Here is a 23,133-nt window from a genome sequence, read left to right as displayed (position 1 = left end):
TTTGTTTTTAGGCCTTTTCAAGGTCCCTCTAACTCCCTGAAGGAATTGTTGGGCTCATCCCCACCCCAGGATGATCCTCATGCAAACAAAACTCCACTCTCAAGGGAGCGCAGGATCAGGTTTTAGCTGTGGCACTAGGCGCAGCTCAGGAAGGAGGCCTCGGTGATTCCTTCGCACGCTGCACCACGAACAGCATCTTCAAATAACCAAACACTACTTGTGGCACAGAGGAAAGGAACCACTTCTCAACAGCTACCTCAGCAGCCATCCATCCACCCTTTGGGATCCTGCTTTATCTTATACAAACTGAACTCGCGGACACTGGATGAAAGCACATCTCGGACTCCTTTCGTACCATGAGCTCTAGCAGTTCAGTCTGCGTAGAGACAGCAAAGGTTTAGCTTTTCCTGGTGGATCTGTGGTGAGTGTCCGGTACTATTCAGCAAAGGAACCTGGATGTGATTTCATGGCTGGTCTCTTGGTTTAGCAGAGACTCGGAGGAAAGGTGGCAGGACATGCTAACCCTGACCAAGTCACTGAAGTGACAACACCTCTGACTGGAGTCTAAGTCCATCATCTCTAAGAGGCAGAGTCATGACTAGTAGGCAGGGTCCCTGGAAAGGCAGAGGCTTGAGGAAGGACTCTGAGATTTCCACCAACAGAGGAGAGAGGGTAAAAGCACGTCCAATTATCTACCGCACTAAAGCTTTCAGTAAAAAGAAAAGCTCCGATGAATAACGTGACCATGGCCTCTCATAGCCTTATGCTTTAAAAAGTCCTGTTTTCTCATGACCAGTGTCTACAGTAGCACCCGCAGGATTGAACAGCCAAAAACTAGCACCCGTAACCAAATCTGCACCCAGAATACTTCAGCACCTTCTGTTACAGGATCTGAAAGCACTTTGCAAACATTAACCAACATTTGGCCTCACAACCCCCAGTGAGGTAGAACAGTGTTGTCCCTGCAGGGACAGAGAGACGGATTGAGGCACAGGGTTACTAAGAGACCTGCTCCCGTGCAGACACTAAATTGAGCGATGCCAAGGGCTGAATGAAGGTGTCCTGACTACTGCACCACGCCGCCATCCCTTCCCCAAAAAACCTTCAACATGAGCCCTCAGCCTTTGAACTAAAACCAGGATTCTACATACAATAGGCGAAACGAGCGTTTAGCAGTCGCGCAGTCAGAGAGTTGGTCAATTAAATGAAGTTATTTATGGGAACAAATGATTCCTTGTGCAAAACTCTGGGTGTAAACTATCATGCGCTAAGACTACTGGGTGCAACTTTTGCGCACGGTAACTCTGACCCCTTGACAATTCCCCATCCTGGCCTCTTTCAGATAAATCTCTTTTCTAAGTTGCATTACATGTATCATCACACGAACCTCTAAAGATGCAGCCTGCGCAGATTGTTTCATACTGGCAACATAAGCAAACAAGATGGGAAGTGGCTTCAGGAACAACCCACGTAGCATCAAACATCACAACATTCTAATTCATTCTAATCCCAGGGGTTGCAAGGCAATAGGGAACAGGTGTGTATGTTGAAACAAAGGCAAATAGAGCAACAACGAAAGATTTGATTGCACAGATTTCGTTTAGGTAAAGTTCTGTAATCGCGATTCATCAAAAGCTTATTCCATGAGAAAGGGAGGTAATGCCAGCTTGCCTATGACAAAGCTTCGGCGTAGTAAAACCCACCAGCCCTGCGTGAAAAGATGAACTTTGCATTCTGTAGGAGTCACTACTGATTAATAAAAGCAAAAGGTTTCTCTAAATACAGCAAGTTTGTTTTTGTCAGCTAGAAGAGTTTCTTAAAATACGGGTTTTTGAACACCACAAAGTTCCATTTGTTATACAAGTAGAGAATCTGGCCATAGTTAGGAATACTGAAGTGTAAAAAACCAAATACGTAGTCTTAAACATTACAAAAACTATCAAAACATTCAATATTTTGAATTGAACTTTTTTTTTTCCCCTACCCGTGTCTGTTTTGGCAGTGACGACAAGATTTCTTAACCGAGCTGTTGTTATTACTGTTCTGCAGTTGTTGGTTGGTTTTTTTTGTACTTTTTTCTGAATGTGTTTTTTAAACAAAAGAAAATTACCAGCTTTTATAAAAAAGGAGCTTGGATCCTTACTCCCAAAACACAGATACAAGGTTTTCCTTTATAAAAAGTGTATTGATTTTTTTTTTTTTTGCTATAAAAAGTGACTTATAGGGTGTCAAACCTGAAAACAAATTTTCACAGTGTTTTCAGTGTTGGCTGTTCACAAGGCATTACCGTTAAAAACAGAGATAGAGAGATACCATAGGGCAGGTATAAAAATTCGCTACCAGCTAGCAGGATCTTCGGATCATATGTGGAAGGTGTTCCATTCCAGATAACTCAGCTGACTTTTTTTTTTTTTGCATAATCATTAATAAAACAAATCCCAATACTTGAATCGCTATTGTACTAACCTTACTTAGGATCTTACGCAGGCATTCTTAATTTCATCCAAGCTTCTGCTGGCATGTTGAGTATCAAGCTAGTAAGTCCTTTCCCTTCCTGCCCTCCAACAAGGAAGGAGTGAGTATGCGGGTGCTAACTAAAATCAGGGCTGGAAATGAGGGGCAGGTGAGCAGCCACCTGTTGGCAGTTTGGACATTCGCTCTACTTGGGCTTGCAAATTGCTCAGCGCACTTTCGGGGGAGCTACTTTACTATCCCTAGGAATATCACATAGTTGCAGCAGCAGAAGAAATAATAGAAGAAAATGGGAAATGCACAGGATCGTTGGTATAGTGGCCCCAAATTGCTCACAATGTCCATTTTGCATCCCTGTAACTTAGAAGAATGGTATCCCTCTATCTCTATAAACTGGTAGGTGTTGATTTGTGGCACGGAGGATAAATCACAGAAAAAAAAAAAGACATATAACTGTGTGTCCTTTGTCTGATTTGAAAGCACCAGTCACCTATCTGCTTATTTTGGCAGAAGTACTCTACTGTATCTTAAACAGAGCTCGCAATACGGACATGTAGCTTCGTGTCGCTTTACATGGAATCTCCAAGGGAATCGGAGTCATCCAAAGACAGAGGCAGATACAAGTCCTGTAGGAAGAAAGAAGAAAATGTTAATTCAAGCCATCAGTTTCCACCTTCGGTCACGTGTAAGGAAGCAGTCGAATGGCCCAGCTCCGTGCAGGTCACAGGGACAGGGTGGAAGACTTGTGCCCTAGTTACGGGACAGTTGTGCGGTTAGTTCAAGGCTAAAAATCAAGGCAGGTTACTTGCACCGTGGAGCAAGAGAATCTTGGTACCAGAATGAATGATGGCTGCTCAGTGGTAAGTTTGAGAAGCATTTTTTTCTTCCTTCTGGATCAGTGTGTCCATTACAGAACATGCATGAACGAGCAGAACCTTTCCTTAAGCAGGTCTCTTTGAACCTTCCCTTGATTTGACAGCTACCCTTAGGACAAATCTCTAAGAAAATCACATGTTCCATGATTTAAGTAATTTCTGATCAATCGGAAGGGTTAAGAAAATAATCGCAAGTTTATTAGTTGGATCAAATTCTGAATGTAAAGCTTTTCCAGGGTCCCTTTCTGGGGTAACCACCTTATCCTGCTTCCTAAAGTTCTGCATGGAACTAGGTACACAAACCAGCTCAAGGGCTAAACCTTTCCCTGGATCTTTTTGAACTGTGACCCACCCAGAAAGAAACAGCTGTAGTAAGGTATAAGAAACGTAATACCTTGTGCTTACGGAGGCTCCCTGGGCTGGTAGGTGTGGAAATCGGAGATTGCTTTGATTTGGGTGTAGAGAGCTGACTGCTTGAGGTCCCATTTGCTGTCAGAAAACAAAAGAGAAGCTAGCAATCAGACAGGCAAGAGGAAGATCTTCTTTCTCCTTTAGCGAGATGGAAGGTATTCACACATTTAACACAGAAACATTATCGTTTATTCATGTTAGGCAGGAAGGAAAACCCAATGGAACGGCATGGCTATTCACCCAACTTAAGGCTTTCAGCAGTCCATGGTAATAGACTGTAAAATACAGTGAAATACAAAATATACTGAAACAGCAATATTTTACACTACAAATATTCACCAAATTGATCCAAGATATACACGGCCAGAAAAACAGAAAGGCAATTTCTATCTTTGCAAATGCAATTGAATCCACGTGGCATTTAAGGGCATGAGAGGAAACCAGAGGCTGGAGATATCCCAGATCCTACACAAGAAATGTTAGATGTCAGATTATACACGTTACAAATTAGACGAACAGCTGCCTGGAACACCTTGGATGTAGTTAAATGACCAAAAGAACCCTGGTGGCATGTCCCTGTCCACCTCTGGGAGAGGTCAGGGCTGTTATTGCCGTTCCTCCACTGCCCACCCCCGAGAAGGGAACATGGTCTGTCCTGGGAAGGAGCAGGGGAATCACCGCAAGCGACAATCCTTTTGGAAAGATCAAAATCTGGCCTTTGGGCTTGCTTTGCTTGTTCATGTGCCTTCGAAGAAAATGCACTTATTCTCCATTTGGAAAAAAGTGATTAATTTAAACCAAATATGAAGGTCTCAACCAATTGTTGAGGCCTTCACAGACGTGGCCTTTAGTTAAAGTGAAGGACACCAGGTCTGTGTCAGGGCTATTATGCATTTATTCAAATAAAAGGAATAAAAGTAAATAACATCTTATGCAGAAAAAATGAAGGGAAACAAAATGGAATAAGGATAAATTCATTTTTCCTATCTGAAGTCAGCTAATGTCTTTGACAACTGCCAAGTGCCACAGTACGGATTTCTTAGGGACATACTTCGACATTGTGGCCATGGTCATTCCTAGGTTGTGTATCAACTCCAGGGATACAGACCCTCTTGTTACCAGGGCTTGTAAACACGTAGCTCTGTCAGCGCAAGCAGCATTACTCGAAGGAAGGAAATTCAATCTCGTGCTGGCTGCGTCCAAGTGTATCATCTTTTCTGGCCTTTCTGCAATCCGAGCAGCAGCAAGCTCAGGCCTTATGAGTGTTAAAGTCTGTATCCCAATCAAGTCTACAGAAAGTGACATTTCCAAAACCTACTCCAGATGTTAATATAACCAGCACAAGCCACAGAACTAAACCCCAGATATTTTGATTGTCGTTTCCTTAAATGGCAATAGTGTTGCCAGCCCTTCAGATAACTACACAAATCCCTGCCCCCTTTAAAGAAACCACTTTTAATGGTGTTGGTGTTGCACACGGAGAGAGAAAGACAAGGATTTCACGATCTGAGCTTGTTGTCTTGCTCTCTAAGTGCCAATATCTCTCCATACCATTGCTGGAAAGGCACAGGAGGATGGATGATTCCAGCATATGGGACTTACCCTTTCCATTGTAATAGCTGAATATGCAAACCAGTTACTTAAAATTAAGCAAGTAGCTGAGTGTCTGGAGGAGACCCAAGAAGTGCAGAAAGTATCATATAATAAGAAGGTGTGCGAGTGTTGTATTTGAAAGAGCAAAACCAGCGTAACTCTCACTTTAATGCCTAAGACAACCTTCTCTGTTACTTTCTTGTGAGAAAGGGAGGGACGGTTAAAGTTTGCGGTATCTACATCATAGCATGGCCCAAATGTAGAGGTCCTACATGTGAATTCGAGTAAGTGGAAAGAAACGTGCTCTAAGCCACAGGACAAAGGAGGAGCTGCCGGCATGTTAAACAGCTCAGACTCAACAGATTCCTCTGGCTTCAAATCCATCATTTCTGTGCAGAAAGCACTATTGGGAAGAGCTGGCGATTCATCACAGAGTTTTTTTCCATTTACAAATGCACCACACTGAGGAAACGGATATTTCTGAGAAGGTAGTAGAAATAATGCTTTATAGATAATTGGGGAACAGAGCGACTCTTCACCTCCCTATTCCACTCAGACTGCTCTTTATTGGTGGTGGTGGGAAAATAGATATGGAAACCCATCCACTGTTACCCACAGGTCCCTGCCTTGTGAAATACCACTCTTCACTTTGCTCCAGTTCTACAAAGTGAGCTGCCCTTGAGGTTGGTCCCAAAAAATGTAAGAGTTCACTATCTGTCATCTATGAAGGCAATTCAGAAAAAAAAAAAAAAAATAACTTGGATCTCTTTCATGTTTTGAGGGTTTTTTTCCACCAAGTGACTTTGTGTTTTCTGTTAAAGTGAGCTGCCCTTGAGGTTGGTCCCAAAAATGTAAGAGTTCACTATCTGTCATCTACTGAGGCAATTCAGGAAAAAAAAAAAAAAAGAACTTGGATCTCTTTCATGTTTTGTGGGTTTTTTTTCACCACGACTGTGTTTTCTGTTGAAGAAAACATGGGCTACAATAGCACTAATACAATCTGCAGTAGCTAGAATCCATCTCTGCTTTCTAAAATGCCTCTTTCTCTCTTTATTTCCAATTGTTACTGATGCCGAGGCAGGAAGCAATCCTTCCTAAGATGAAATATGCCACTTAACAACTCTACAGAGTTTCCCTTCAAGACTGGAAGACCGGCTATCAGTCGGTGTGCAGCAAATAGATCTAATTGCTGCAGGGAAGGACAGAAATTCCCTAATACAGCGAGACTTTTAAGTGCTACAGCAGGGTTGTTAATATTTTATGAGCACCAAAAGAAAAACAGACGTGACATCCAGATGAGAAATCCAGTGAGACGGTTGTATATCATTACAAATACTCACAAAAGAATTCTGCAGCGGGAGCAACAATTAAGAAGCCCAGTTTAATTTTCTGTATGCCTGCTAATAAAGAACAACGTTCATAATCAAACTCGCACGCGTTTCTTTTGAACTCAAAGGCAAGAAAATAACAAGAGGCAAAGAGCAGATCCCAGGCGGTGCATCACGCTGCTGCTCCTCTAAAACCTGCTGATGACTTATTGCAGCTGAGGATCTCGCAGAAGCTCGGCTATTGGAAACCAGTCTTTGTCACCAGCTTTCATTTTAATTCATTTGGGATTTTTTCCACCACATTATTGTTTGTGTATTATGTCTTATTGTATGTCACTCTGTTTGCTTTGCAGCCTCAATTTCGCTTAAAGCCCCTCTGTGCATATGACACATCCTTTAATTGCGTGAACATGTGCATTACTGGTTTTCATAGGATCCTCACCTCCTTCAGTGCACAAGACAATTTGTACTGGGGAGATTAAATCAGGCACGTCGAGCAAATGAGGGATGGAGAACACGGCATCGTGTTGTGTTTGAGATGGCCATGAGAGATGCAGGTAAACTGAATTCTCTGCCTGCTTCTCCCACAGATATTTCAGCCAAACTTCTCATGTGCGGTTGTTCCTTGAGTGCTGCTCAGGTTTGCCTGCATGACTGGTGCTCTGGATCTGAACTTCCAGCAACGATAAGCACAGAGACCTGTAAATGAGGTGAGTGAGGTCCATCTTCTGAACTCACATTGCTACGAATGAACAGAACTGGGAAAAGCAGGGCCCAAGGAACATAGTGAGTGCTCAAAATGTGTGGAGGTATCTCCTTTTTTATCAACTTGTAAAATAAAGTTAATACTCCTTGCTCCACTGGGGTTCCCAGGGCTCTGCAGATGAGTTCCTGGTTTGAGGCACATATGGTCATATATCACAAAAATTAAAGAACCATAAAATATGTGGTCTCCAGGTCAGGGTTTGAAGCAATGTAGAAGAAATGTAGAAATAGCAGCTCATTTAGTGAGCACAAGCCATCCTTCCCTCCAGGACAGAGAAGCCTGTGGGTAAAGACTCCACTGTAGTACTTACTCGGGAGTGGAGGAACTCAGATTGCACGGGCACCCTTCCTTCAGGCACCTCCTCACTTCCAAGCACGCAGCTCCTTGGCACACTTCTCTCCTCAGGTTTTGCCAGGGCGATCTCTCCACTGGCTGCGAACTGTGGATTGTCAGCTAGCAGAACGCAGGGAAGCACAAGTGGGATAACAAGCTGCTCTATCTTGTGTGCAATCCAAAAGACATCTGCTGCCTTTTTAACACATTCATATATAATGACCCTGGGGAGCCAGATCTGCAGTCAGGACAGACTGACGTTCTGTAGCTGTTTTGCTAATTGCTGCTGCCGTGCGAATATGTTTTTGTCCCTCTGTCCAAACAAGGATTGAGAAATTAAAGTCCAGCAGCAGTGCCTCGGAGCCCTCTTCACAGGCTCTCTGAGCCAAATCAAGGCAAAGCTGGGGAAAGACATTTCCAAATTCCAGCTCGGGTACAAATGGCTCTGTACTGTAAAAGGATTAAGATCACATTGGTTTTGAAAATCATATGCCATCACAGCACAGGTATTTATACAACTGAACTCCTGTTCATGTCAGTTACTGTGAGATAAATTCATATTTTTAAAGCAAAGAAGTAATGGCAAATGACATCATTATTTTCTGCCCCTAATTTCCCCCTGAGATTTAGCTCTGCCTTTTGTTTGGTTTGACTTCTTAATGGAGTTGTCTGTTAAAGAAATTTTGCCAAACTTCATGCTGACCCTTTGCCATTGAAATCTCATGGACCATAGCAGCAGCACAGAGATCTTTCTCCTTATGCCCAGTTGTCCTCTGTCATGGTAGGAGAAGGAATAGGGTAGCATCCTGCAGGTGTAGTTTACTCTGGATTTTATTGCTCTAAACTATGTCATTTAGGAAAGCTGACTTCACAGAAAGAAAAATAGAGGCTGGAAATGAATGTAGACACTTTTGTAACTCCAGTTCTTTGCCCTAAATTGGGATCATATATTTTGTTCATCCCCAGTAGAGATCTTATTTTTAAAAGCACCAAGTCTGACAGAGTCTCAGGAGACCTGCTTCAGTGATTAAGATGCTTATAATTGAAAAGCGTTCCTAATATCTGATCTATATATCCCTTATTAAAGATTAAAGCACCATCCTGTCCTGTCCCTGATAGGCACACAGGAAATTTGATCCTTATCCTCTTTTTAATACTTCAAATGCAAGTGTTAAATTGTCTCCTCTCAGTCTTCCTTTTTTCCTAAGCTGAAGCAGTGCATTTCCTTTAAGCTTTCCTCCTAAAGAAATTTCTGAACCCTAGGAAATTTCTTCTGGGTTTTCTGTAGTTTGCCTGTGTCTTTCTTAGCGTGTTCAGTCCATGCTAGAACACAGCAGCCAATCTCAACTAAGGCCAGAAACACCAATCCCTTCCAGTCTCGATTCACACCTCACATATACAAAACTAGTTCAGCTCTACTCGCTGGGAGAAAGAGAAAGGCACTTGGATACGTTCTTGAAAAGGAAGAAATGAAGTCCTGCGGTGTTTTGCCAACTGCACCTTGCTGGAAGCAACACATTGGGGGAGTTAGGTGGAGGATATAGATGAAAGACTGCATCCACAGCTCCCGCACCAAAGGAATGGGAAACTAAAGGATATATTGGAAGGCCAGTGGGAACTGTTGGCAAAGCAGCCAAGGCTTTCCAGACAAACTAAACCAAACCAAACTAAACCAAGTGAAAACACCACCGTGATGGAATGATCAGTGTCTGGAGGAATAGCTGGATCGAAACAGAAATACGCTGCCATTGCTGAGAAAGCATCTATATGGGTTGGAGGTTAATGAGAGAAAGAAGAAAGGATTCCCCTTGAGAATATAAGGACTGTGGTCTGTTACCATCTGCTTACAGCAAGTCACTTCTTCATTCTTCATTCATTCATTTAATTTTCATTCATTCATTTAATTTTCATTCATTCATTTAAATGACTGTATAGTAAATAAAGAGATAAAATTGCCGTGCCAAGAAAATAGTGTTTAACATGTTTCTGTGGATTAGCTACCCCATTTTTTGAATATCCTTGGAGCTGAAGGGCTCTGGCTGCCTAGAGGGAATTGAGCTTTTCACAGTGAGGCCATGACACAGCCAGGCAGGAGGCAGATTACCTCCAGCAGAAGGTGGCAATTCAACCAGGGAGCTCCAATCGCTGCAGCTGGGAGCTGGCACTCTCTGTGCAGCTGCACTTCTGCACACGGCCTTTTGTCCTGATGCTTTTTAAGAAAATATTTTATGTATTCTCTGTTGCTCCATGTTAATCCTTGTTATTTTCGAATGGGAGCTGACCACTTCCTTAGGTGCCTCACTAGCAGGAGTGCTGTAACAAGTCAAAAAATACATTATGGTTCACATCTCGCTGGTGATATGAGCAAGTAAATGGCTTAGAAGCCGCTTCCTTTTCAGTGCTAGATTTACAGACTTGCTACATGCATTTCCTTCTAGTACTAGAAGCCATGGAGTGAGTCAGTGGAGGAGACTAGGATAAAACACAAGCCTCCAGACACCCCAGCCTGTGTGGAGCATAGCTGCTGCTTGGGCACAAAGCATTTCCACAGCTCTGAATAAGAAGCATTTTATTTATCTTGACACATGAAGATCACAAGTGTCTAGAGTGGAAGGGAAAGCAGATGCAATGTTTGCATGCTGTCAGTGTTATATCCGCAGAATTAGCACTAGCGAGCTCTGCTGAAGCAGTTTTTTCCTGTTCCCTCTGTGCTCTAACAGTGACTTACTACTTTTGTCCACTATCTGCTGGCAGCATCGGAGCTCTCACGGAGGAGCGAGGCACCGCTGTGCGCACACAAGCTGCTCTAAGCCTTCGCTGCCTCTGTGGGCGATGCACGTGGACCCCTCTCCACATGTCAATCCACTGCGTTCTCGGTTTTGCGGCTTTAACAGGGAAATGAAATAACTAGGATGAGAAATGGAAGAAAATAACATCCTTTTCTGTAAGCTTGGTGTGCTATTAAGGAGGAGGATTCAAGCTCCTTTCACTTAAGCAGCACAGAAATTGTCTTCAGAATCTGTATTTACAGCAGTGCCCTGATATGTCACAATGGCCTTAGAGACTATGGTGGAAAAAACGATACAGAAACCTACGTGTAAAACAACAGAAAAGAACAATATACAATCAAGGAAACTCCAAATTCTGATATGACAACCATAGCGGAGTGAAAGACAGCAAAGGCAAAAGGTATAAGTGGGCAGGAGATCAAACACGTAGCAAAAGCATTTCATATACTTGAAATAAAACTGCTTTAAAATCATTTCACAAATTAAATAGGTGAGAACTGCAAAAATAAATATAATGGGTCGGATCATCTTTTATTAATCAGGCTTCATTCAGCATTCCTTGCTTTTGAATGGGATGGCTTCAAAATCCAGTTAAATGTAAATATTCACTCTTAAGCAATGTGCAAACCCACTTTCTTTATTACAAATTCAAGGAAGAAGGACACAAGATGGCATTCTTTTTTCTCTCTGTCCTGAGAAGACAATGGTCTTTGATTATCTTTCCAGTGTCAAAAGAGTTCAGTCTTTTTTTGTTGTCCTTAAGCAGGACAGGCTGCCTTTTTTTTCTGTATTGAAATCTCAGGGAAGTAAGGAAGACCCTTGTCTAGATGGATTAAAGAAACGTGATTTGTCCTTGATTACTGGCCTTAACTCCAGGAGCTGGCTATTGTTCAGCATTTCTGGTTATTTTAATCTCCTTCTGAAAGGCTCTATTAACGGTGTTCATCAAACTTCATCAGATGACTCACCAGTTTGTTCCTGCGAGTCATTCAGTCAGTTAAAATCAGAAACACAATAGTTGCTATTTCACATTAGACTATATGGTCATGCAGGGAAGTCTAGTTCTGGTGATAATTAGCACCTGATGCTCATGGAGAAGGTTTAAGTGCTGTTTCACAACTCAGGAGCTGACTCCTGGATCATCGAACGGGAGTTGTTTGGGGTTTTTTTTAAGTCAATGAGAAATTTTCCATCATGCCTTCAACGTGCTTACGCAACTTTACCATGCATTTGCTACCATAAAGGTTTTTAGATTATACAAAGTCTGAGTTTAAGAAAAGCCAACACTGGAAACTTGAAGGACAAGTCTATGAATGCCGAATCATCTTACAGAGAAAATAACTCTTTTTAAAAATCACAGTCTTGGCATGTGCCAACCAATTTCACAGTCTCTTTAAGTAGCTGAAAAACATCAAGAGACCCTGAGCAAATTAATTGCTTCCTGGGGAAAATCTTTCTGAATACTGTCAGGAGAATTTTATATCCAGTAATCCAATGTCGACTAATGGTTAACTGTTGTGTGACGCTCACATGCAATGTGCAATGTGTTACCGTGAAGGTGAAAAGCGATTTCTGTTTTATATCACCTGTGTTAATACTGTGGGTCACTTGACTTTAAGCTGTGAAACTCTCCTGGAATGCTGAAATGCTTATCTGGTGATTTAAAAGTGAAAGGCCACATCTGGTTCTCTTTTGGAAGAAGCAGGCAGACAGGTGACAGACCTACAGATCTACCCTCTCCATCCTGACCCTAAAAACTCTCCAGGACTCTAAAAACTATCGATTACCACAAGTGTGATATTCAGCTCAGCCTTTAATTTAGAGGCTCTGCAGCTCTCCAGGTGTGCTACACGCCAATCCAGCTGCCACTGAGGAGGGAGGGAGGCATTTCAAATGGTGCGAGCTCCTGCAGCAAATTAGGATTCCCATTTTTCCTTCTCTGCTGTTACTCAATGAAGGTCCCAGTGTTACATCAATAAAGCCATCGCCAGTTCTCCGATTGCAAGGTCATTGGTCTTCTTTAAATAACAATTAGATGGGGACACTCCTGACCTGCACAAGAGTGAATATTTGCATTGCACAGGAGGTTATTCTACATGGGTCACTACGTATAGGGAACATATGGGAGCACTCTGGGCCTCGATTTCCTGCTGTGAAATGGAAACTTCTTTTAAATTTTTGTTCGGGTAGGAGGCTGTGAGAATGTGGGTGGTATGACCTAAAGCCACAACTACACTTAACCCACCAGACACTTCCCCTCCAACATTTATTAAGTGCTCCTGTACATGAGTGCCGGTTTCTTGGTTTTAAAAAATGCCAAAGTTTCATATGCAAACCCCCAAGTTCAGTGTAGCCAAAGACGCACAATACGTTTTTCTCTTGGGTACAGTTAGTATTCAGACACCAAAAAACAATCACTCACCATCTTGATGGTTACCTGAATCGGCTGGAGACTTGCTCCGGCGCATGGGGGCTGGACTCTTTGCTGAGCTCTTCTGAGGGGTGGGAGATGACTTACTGCCCGTGGCAGCCGCAGGGCTCCCCTTCATCACCCGGCACTCTAAGGGAAGAGAAGCAGCCGTGGTTACATCCCCTACTACCTACTACCTACTCCCGCTGCCTGTGGACACCAGGTATGAAACACCCATGGGCAGCTTAGTGCTTTGTCTCCAAAGGGCTCTAGGAAACATCAACGGCAAGGAACGAGCTGGTATCTTCCTCCAGAGAAGAAAGGAGACTTCTTAGGGGGAGGGCAAAAACCCAACAGCTTCTCTCTTCTAGAGAAGGTGCTGAGACAGTGCATGTCAAGAGCAGGCTGGCTCCCTAGCAGGGCCCAGCTCCATACCTGTGGCCTACCAAAGATTTTCTTGCCCTTGCCTTCTTTCACCAACTAGTGAGAAGAATGAAAATGGTCGATACTGACTGAGGGAAGAATGAGGCAAAACTCCCCAAAAAACAGTGAATTTGCTGCAACCTTTCCACGAAGACCTAGTAGTAGGAATGATGAGCACAATTTCTGCGGGTGCAGAAAGCCAGCAAACAGCTCATGGCATGACGTAAAGGTCTGTAAGTAGCAGATGGGACATCTGCCCCAGGAGGCTTTCACCCAGCCCGAATCAACCTCTTCTGTGGTCTCAGCAAGCTGGGACTTTTCAGATGGAGAAAGCAAAGAAGACAAAATGGTTTTACAAAACACATCCTCTGTCCTGGCCACTCATCCATTTCAGACAGGTTTTTATAAACAAGTCTAGCAGACTTATGTACTTTAAGACATGAGCAGATGAGAACCCCAACTGTGTTTTCTTAAAAAATAAATAGGCCAGGAAGAGAGGAAAATGTAAACATGATCTACAGTCTCCTGCAGAAGGGAAGTGAAATGCTAACAAACCTCTGTGTGTCCCAGGATTTCAGGCACATCAGATCTTCAAAACCAGGGTTTATTTACATTGAGAGCTAACGGAAAATGCACTTCCCACCCCTCAAGTTATTAACTTAACTCAGTTAAGAAGGTGGCAATAAAAAGGGGATTTCCTTTCTGTCACATGCTAACTGGTTTCATCTCATCACCTACAACAGCTTGTCCTCACCAAGATGTGAAAAGCTGGTCTTTTTTATAGACGTGAATTAGATGTTCTACATACAGACAGTTTTTTAGGGAAAAGTTCAGCTCGGCATGGATGGGCTGGACTGAGAATCCTTGACTGGATTCCCTAATGGGAATCAACTAAAGCAGCACATAGCAGATAAATAATTGGTCAACCGAAAACAAGTTGTCGGACCTAAATATACGTGTTATGTATTTATATATCGGTATATCTATGAAAATGTAATTGCCTTAAATTTTTCCTCAGGCTTTCCTCATTCTCAGACAGCCAAGAGCCAGTCTCTTCTTCTTCCAGATGGTTTGCGAGAGAGTTTGCTGTTGGGTCATGCAGTACAAGACTTTGAAGAGAGGATGCCCTGTGCTCCAGGGATACTGCATGGCAATAGTCAAACCTACAATAAGTTTATTCTCTCTCCTGTGAAATGGATTTTAGAAACTCTAAAGCAGGGACAGAGAAAGGTGTGTAGTCTTTTTCAAAGGTACTTGACCTCTCACAGATGATGCCACAGAACAGCTTGTAGGGCGCCAGTGCCGATATGGCCCCAATTTGCTAAATAGGAAGAGCAGTAACGACTGAGGGGAGGTGTGGGAAGTAGACCATCCCTCCTCGATACTAAAAAATATACTGTTTGATGAGACACTGTGAAATAGCCACTCGGGAAAGCGTGCAGATAACTGCTCCTGGTGTTAACCAGCCAAGCCAAAACATGGTGAAAAATCAGTCACTGCAGAAGTAAAATTTTTCAAGGCTCTCACATATAGCTGTTTAAAAAAAAACCAGTGCAACATTTCCATCTTAGACCACATTTTTTTTGTCCAGCCCTAGGCTCTGAGTGTTACGTGAGCTGCACTAGAGTCCACCCTCCCCGGAGCAGAGCGCGTCTCCTGCTGCCACGGCGTGATGTGTGTCCATCACGTACTACGTGGGTATCTCAGAAACCAAGTGGGTCTCAAAGAGTGTCAGACATCTACCTTTAGTTTTTTGAATTACTCCCTTAAAAAAAAACAACTAAAAAGTAGAAATAGTTTATGTTGCATCTTTTCAAGAACTTTCAAATTAATTTTCTTCCCAAGGGAATAATTCCTTGGAAAGAACCTCAGCTTCGCGTTTTCCAGCACAGAAAGGCTGACTGTGATGAACTGGCAAGTGTCAGTACACGAAAGGCAATCACTGAGCATTTGTACATCTTGAAACAAGGTTCTAAAGGTGGAAATCTGACCGTGCTAAATGAAATTAGTGTAAACAGGCCTCTAAACATCACAGGGACGTGACACTTCCGTGGGCTGATGCTGAAAGCAGTGGGTAGGAATGAAAGAGAGCAACCTCTTCTGGAAGGTGCTCAGCAACAGGGATTACAGGGCGGAAGCTGTGGTGAGCATTCAGGAGGAAAAAGATGACATAATCCTCTCTTTTGCTATTACTCATTTTGTTTCCCGATGTCCTGCCAGAGCGAACATAATAACCAGCAATCCAAGCGTGTGTCATCCGAACAGGCAAGAAAAACTGCCCCATGACAGAGGAGATTTTAGTAAGTGACATTCATCTGCAAGACCTTAGGATTTACATTCTCCTTGCAGCATCTGACTCGTAACAAGGCAGGATGATGGGTGTATAATGAGAAAATGCTGTTGGCTGATAGCTTCTTATCTCCTTCTCAAGAGGTGCAAGGCACCTCTGCTCCCCTCAGAATACCACTGCGTTGCTGCAGTTACTCGGTGCCTTCCCAACAGCAGGCTTGGCTTATTTTTCTTAGAGAAAACCAAGCTGGAAAAGTCAGTAGTAACCAGGAGTGTACGCAGAGAGAGAGCTGGGCTTCGCATCAAGTTGTTCTGCTAGGATTGCATCCAAGCTGTTTTACAGTGTGGAACTCCCCGTGGAGCTGACTCAACTGCTGAGCATAAAACAAATGATGAAGCTCAGGTTACAGATCGCTTCCCCAGCCTGACACAGGCTTTATTCTCCGCCTGCAAAGTTTCAGCTGAATGTTAGAAACTTTCTCTGAATTACTCAAGACCACCAAATGGGTTCATTTGGAGTACACAGGTCAGAGGTACCAGCACCAAATAAAAATCAGGCTTGCGAAGGAGTCATAAAAATACAGTGTTGGAAGATTAGAGGCTGCTTGACTTCCTTGTATACAGCAAAATCCTCTTTGGTCTTCAGTGCCGAGCCAGTTTGTAGCATATAAGAGAGCATAAGGCTCCTGTTCCCTGTATAGGATACCTAGAGCTTTGGGAAATGAATGTTTGGAGACCCCATCTTCTACTAGTTTAGGTGGTCAAAGTTACATTAATTTACTCTTGCTGCACTCACTGGCACCAGCGGACAGCCTGCGCCGTTCGTGCACACAGCTGCCAGGTGGGGTAGGTGGTAACTGCTACAAGCAAGCTCTGTATATTCTGTGAAATCAAAGATTTCATGGCTTAATTAATCACAAGGATTCACATTATTGGAGATCTGTGCTTGCAGCTCCAAAAGGGACAAATAATGGTGCTGTCTCGGACACCTCCCAGAAAAAGGGAATTATTGCCCTGCTTTTTGAAAAAAGCAGCGGAGGAAGTGATTTTTCCTTTAACCGTGCTTGTTCCTATTTTTTAATATTCATATGTCTACGTAAGGACTACAGTCCTTCAACTGTTTGTTCTCATGAAAAAAACATACCAGTCTGACTGCAACTGCATAAAATTGAAAGGATATAGACTACAAGATTTTGCAGCAAATGTCAAATGGTGTAGGAGTCCATCTACTCTGACTTGGGCTACCTCAGTCAGTATTTGCCTGATTATAATATCCACTGACAAAAAGATGTCAAATTCCATGTACTAAGTCTTAAAAAACCCCAACAACAGAACAAAAGCATGCAGCATTATTATCTGATACAAGCAACTGAATGGAAATCAAATAAAAAGACAGACTGGAGAGCTGTTACCGCTTTCATCCAGAGAGAAGTCATCCTGTGCATAGCGGAATTTTTCTGGACCACAGGCGATAAACACATCATCATCCCCAAAGAAATCGTGGAGACAGGTCACCTACAGAGAGAGCAAAGTCGTTCATTTTATTTTTAATTTGCAACATTCTGATGTGGCTTGGTTTTAATTTAAACAGGAGGGAGCTGCCTCTCCACTGTTCCCCCTGTCCCATGCTCATTCACTCCTACTTCCCGTAAACCTGGGGCACGATGCACAACTCCTCTGGGCAAGTCAAGCATAAAAGTGTAATGAAATAGTCAGCTACTCGCACCTTTACACAGTTCCATTTGTGAAATAATTTACATTTACGCAGTTACCAGTGAAATAATTGGATGTGATTACACAGCAACAGCAAGATAACTCTACCAGTGGTAACTCACTGGTACCAGTAGCAATGACGCAGTAACTCATGATACTGCTGTCGTGTTATCTCCACGTAGCTAAGGTTAATCCCAATCAGCTCAGTGCAACAGTTAGTGGAAAACGTGCACATCACTGCTCCAAAACCACCGAGACTTGCCATCAATGTCCTGTAGAAAACTGCCTTTTATTCAGGCTCCTGGCAAAAAGAAAGATGATACTCTTCCATCTTCACAAAACGCCTTGAAAACTCCTAAGAAGTGGAAAGTAACGCTGCTATTTTGAAGAGGGGAGAAACACTACTGAGAAAATGCTGGAAGGCCCAGCTTCAAAGTGTTTGTGTAGCTGTTAAAGAGGCAAGTGCTCAGCACAGCACCTGCCTCTGAGGGCTGGAGGGACAGCAGAGTACCTCTGTCCAGCTGACTTTGTCGAGAACTTCAGCCCGAGCTCCTGACACCCCGGCCAGGTACTAACTAAAGACTGTGTCCGGAGGAGAAAAACTGCTGGTCTGCAGCTCATCTGCAGCTTCGGGCAGCCTGGTGCAGCCCAGCAGCCGTGCATCTGAGCACCCGGGTGAGCCCAGGGTCAGTATGTGGGGTTTTTTAAAGTTTGGGTTTTTTTCAGGAGACCATTCCAAGATGAATCGCAAGGGGCTGGAGAGTCCACTGGAGAGAATCGTGGGTAAACGTACTGCAGAGCTGAATTTCCTTATCTACTGATCTCTTTGAGCTGGCCTGTGAAAAGTTAATTTCAAGCTCTAATAAATCAACTATTAAAGAAGGGTTTTGGCTATCTTAATAAGGCTCAGTATTTCACACTGGTTAGTATAATGTATAATTAAAGAACTGCCTAAGATTGCAAGCTCTGGTTACGATGCCAAACATCAGTGACAAAGCTTGGCTTTCACATCAGCGTGACTTTCAAACTGGAGCAAGCTGAAATCTGCCAGAGCTTTGGTCAGTGGTAGAATTTTCTTTGCAAACTTTGGTGAATTCAAATTTCAGTTTGCCTAAAATTAGGCTGAAAATAGTTAACGTTACCTACAGAGAATTCTCCCAGAGAAAACGTGCCATTTCAAGCCAGCACTTGGTATTACAGTCCCTCTCCTGTGGATGCAGAGACTGATTTGCAAATAATTTGCAAATTTTAGTTTGGCTCAATACTCAAGTTCCCAGCTGGATGCTCAATACTATACCTCACGGTTTGCTTAGCTCACCCTTCAGTACGGAAACCGCTGCGCAGTTAAATGTAGGACAAAGCTAGATCACAACAAAAGGGTTCAAAAATTTCCCAGCCTTTTAGATGAAATCAGAAATAATCCACAGGCGCTTTTATTGTCTTCAGGTCATAAGTTGAAGTGTATATGAGGTGTATATTTGAACTCCCCACAACCGTCATAAGCAAAAAGAGGGTCCAGGCAACCCAGAAAATCTTCAGATGAGGGGTTCAAACATGATGGAAAACTACCAGCATGCACAAGGACAGAAACCTGATTATGTGTCAAGCAGAGATACTTGCAAATCACTTTGCTGCATTCCCGTCCCTTCAGGTAGTATTTTATAATTATGAACACCTGGATGGATGAGTAATGGAGTCTGGTAAAGAAATTAGATCATCTGCTTGCTGAGCTCCCTAATATTCAGGAAACATTAACTTATGAATTCACTTTATTTGTGCCCTTTTGTTTCCTGCTGGAACTTCCACTATTAAGAACTCACTGCAATGTAGAAAAGACAGACAAACCCCAACCCCACTCTCATTAAATAGCTCCAAGTTCAGAAAATAGCAGGTGTTGCCTATTACGCAGTTTTAGCTCTGCTCCTTATGTTCACCACGTGGGTGGTACTTTCTATTTACCTTTTGTTTAGTAAACTTAAATCCCTGGTCATTAGTGCATGTCCCTGCAACATGCCCCATGTGTCCCGCTCTCTCCATAAAGTCGCTGGACTAAACTTTCATTGGGAAAACATGAGATTTAAGACTTGGATCTTACAGCACCGGAGCCAGCCTGCCTGAGCGATGCAGAGAAAAACACGAGGAGAAAGCCCGGCATTAATTGTTCTACCCTGCTTTAATTGTTTTAGGTGGGTTTAGTGACTCCCGAATAACCTCCTAAGTCTTATCTCCATTCTTCAAAAGTCTTTTTTCTCATGTTTTATCAGTAAAAATAAAAAATGAAGAAATGGTACAAGTCTTCCCCCAAGCATTCTGGATTGTTTTGAAAGTATACGTTCTGCTGTAGCTTACTCTATTCTGCTATTCTAATTATATCCAATAATTAGTCTGGAGCGCCATGAAAACCCTGAAAGAAAGTTCACATCAATAAAAAATTGTCCCAGCTGATAACCTGAAAATCACTGTTTTTAAATGCTGCTTTTTGCTCTTAGCTGTAAATGTATTAAAGCATAAGACAAAAACTGAGAGTAGCCTGACAGGGCAACGACCTAGGCTGCTGCCTGAAAATGGTGATTTTGTTGGTGATGCACCCTTGGCAATGACACTGGAAACCATCAAATTAGTAAGATTTCATCTTTTTTTCCATTTTTAAGCCTACGAGCTTTTTTATTTACAACAAAAATTAAACTTGTGTATACATTTACAGTAGACAGGATAAACAGCTTTCATTTCCAAGATATACGTGCATGCCTTTGTTTAAAGGAGGATAATATTTCATTTGAAATTCAGGATGAATAAGACAATATTGACTTAAGAAGGATCATACCGCATGAAATGTTTTCTCTCCCATTCCTGTAGCTTAAGCAATTCCAATGAAGGAAGTTAAATCTTCACACTCCAGTCTACGAGGCACAAGTTTATTTCTTACAAAGTAATTATTTCTAATAGATTTGATGGGAACATTTTTCTTTGTGCCAAGGTTTGCTTTTTTTTAAAAAACTTTATAATATATACTGCGGAAGAAATAGAAGTTGGTAGAGATTAACAGAGATTTTAGGGAGTACAAAACTCCTTAGGTTTTCATCAAGCGTGGTTTTTTTCTTGATAAATGAAATCCTTCTCTGCTTATATTAGACAAACCTTCCCTGAGAGAACATTATAGCGAGGATTTCCAGGAGAGGATTTCTGCAGTGACAATCCATTAGTGTCTGCTGCAGCAATTTTAATTGCAGAAAGGAAAGATGCCTCTTCTGAGAGATGCTGAGCCTTCTTGTTCATGTTAATAGGTAGTCGTGAAGCTAAGCATTTTTCAGGATTTTGACAAAATGGAGCTCATCTCAAGCATCTCCCTGGATGTGATCTCACAGTTTGCTGATGTACTGGAGATGCTACAGATGTTCTGAGTTTACCTGGAAAAGGAGCACTAAATCCGCAGGATACGTATCTATGCCCGCACAGCCGTGAGTAACTGCCTATTTCTACCACTCTCCACGAGGCAGCAGCATCATTTAAAATTTGGAATTCATTAACAAATAAAATAATTTAAAAGGTTTAGAAATAGAAAGCCTGAAGACTTAAGCCCGAGTCTGGATCACGGCAGCGGTGCAGAACCTCCTGTGCTTTCAAAGGGTGTTACGATCCACCAGCTCCTTTTGTTCCCTTTCCGAACCTGCTGAATGACAGAGCTCCCTGCAACTTGGTGGCCAAGGGGCTGCCCTCCCTGTCTGTCTCTACAACAACAGGTATGAACAGCGTCACAGCAGTAACACAGGCTCCAGCCACATTTTGGTTGCTTTCAGTGCTGGATCCAGCTCTGCAGCTCTTGTGGCTGCCCCTTTACCAGGAGGCTCCCGGTACCCTGGATCGGCCATCGCTGTTTGCCAAGATGATGACAGAGCACATCTCTGAGGAGGGACACGTCACCAGGAGGGTTAACTGAAGTCTTTTTCACCTTTCTGAGAAATGTCTCTGTCAGAGGTTCCTATTTATAGCTGATGGAATCGGGTGAGGCTGGATGATAAATGCTAAGACAGTATCACTAGTGATTATTCAGAACAGTGATTTATGTACACAGTCCGGCTTCCAAACCTTCCATCTTCTCCCTGTGCCGTGGAATGAGGAAAGCACTGCCGAAATGGTCAGCAGAGGCCTGGCAAAGGAGATTTGGGGTTTGACCTGGGGGTGAACATCTTCTGTCCTGGGGACTTTAACCAGCTGCTTGACTCTGTGCAAGCCTTAGCATAAGTGGAAGGCTTCTCCCTCTGCTCCTCTCTCCCTTAGACATAATGACTTTGTGAACTGTTCTCTCTGTAATATCCCTCCTCTTAAAAAATTCAGACAGCAGAACAGAAAGCAATACCAGTACACAGGTAACTTCAGACTGTAACAGCACATCTAGCAGTTATGCTCAAAGAAAAAAGACGTCCATTTGCTTTCTTTAAATCATACTTTTTCAGCTTGTAGGCTTCCAGAGTTCAGAAAGGAGGAAAAACTGTCCTCAGAAACAGCTTCCTTGAAGGTCAAAAAGGCCACGGAAGACCATGCCTTACACACATAAAGCCTCTCAAGAGCAGAACTGAAATGAGACACACTCGTATTTTCTAAGTTGCTTTGAAAAATGCTATAAAATTGAACACATCCACCCATCTGTTAGGCAAAGACAATTAACGTATTTCAGATGCCTGCTCATGTCCTTTCTCTTTCAGCAGTAGATGCTAGATGGAGCTAAAGAAGTCAGACTAGCAGCTAGACAGAGTTAATGGAGCTGAGAACGTAACTAAAATTTGTTTAAACTCTCTTTTAACTCAAACCAGAAATCTGATGGACTTATTTGTACTCCAGCATCTGTACCCCAAGTCAAATTGCAGTGGTACGTTTATTTCAAGTCTGAGAAGCCGAAGTGAGGCAACCGTGCTTTACAATTAATCACTTGAGTGTTTGCAATCAATAAAGCACAGGACAGAAACGGAACACAGACAGACTTGTCCACAGGAAGACTCAGTAAGGTCATGAGCCAGAGCGAGTATCAGGAATTAGTGAACATGCAGAGCAGACTTTAAATGAAGTGCGTTCTCTCCTCTGACAAGCTCTTCACCACATGGGCGGAAAGGAAAAGATTTCAGAAGGCTTAAGGAGTTAAGAGAATATGATGGAAAATAAAGATGTTGATATTGGAATGCACAGCACTTAATACATTTATTTTTTTTAACAGTCTGAAGACTGCAAGCCCAAAGCAGACACTGAATTGATTTACATTTTATTAGATTCTGGTTTCCTGCATTTAAAAAGAAGAGATGTTTGGATTCAATTATTTCTTTAAAGTATGCACACACCCACTCAATATATTCCACATTTGCATTCACAGAAAGAGAATTACTTATCTGCTTTCATGAAGAAAGATAAGCAATAGCAAGATGAGCAGAAAAAGCACGGATGTTGACATTCAAAAATAGATCAGGAGCATTCCTGATGCCCAGCCCATGCCATGGAAGCACGAGGAATGACACTTTGGGGAGCCCCTCTCAGAGCTACCCAGCGGTCAGGGAAGAGGGCTGCATCATCTGATCTTCCACCTTTGCTCACCTGCGCCCCCAAATATCCACATGGATACCTGGCAACACCAGGGTCATGCTGTCCCCCCACTGCTGTGTTTGCAGAGAACCTTCCTGAAATGGAGTAGAAGTCATAGAATCATAGAATGGCCTAGGCTGGAAGGGACCTTAGAGATCATCTA

At 42.8% G+C, this 23,133-nt stretch overlaps 1 protein-coding gene across 1 annotated transcript in view; it reads right to left on the bottom strand.

Annotated features, from left to right (window-relative positions):
* Positions 1–3,041: 3,041 nt before the first annotated feature.
* Positions 3,042–23,133, bottom strand: part of DCX (doublecortin) — a 66,396-nt gene continuing 46,304 nt past the window's right edge. The window contains exons 4-7 of the mRNA XM_009872151.1: positions 17,102–17,204; positions 12,990–13,127; positions 3,742–3,836; positions 3,042–3,098 (exon numbers count right to left, since the gene is read on the bottom strand). Of these exons, the coding sequence (XP_009870453.1) occupies positions 3,042–3,098; positions 3,742–3,836; positions 12,990–13,127; positions 17,102–17,204 (393 nt within the window). The remainder of the gene's footprint in view (positions 3,099–3,741; positions 3,837–12,989; positions 13,128–17,101; positions 17,205–23,133) is intronic.

The sequence above is a fragment of the Apaloderma vittatum genome, unplaced genomic scaffold, assembly GCF_000703405.1.
Source record: "Apaloderma vittatum isolate BGI_N311 unplaced genomic scaffold, ASM70340v1 scaffold14006, whole genome shotgun sequence".
Taxonomy (NCBI): Eukaryota; Metazoa; Chordata; class Aves; order Trogoniformes; family Trogonidae; genus Apaloderma; species Apaloderma vittatum.
Note: the sequence above shows the minus strand (reverse complement) of the source record. Positions and strands in the feature narration are given on the sequence as shown.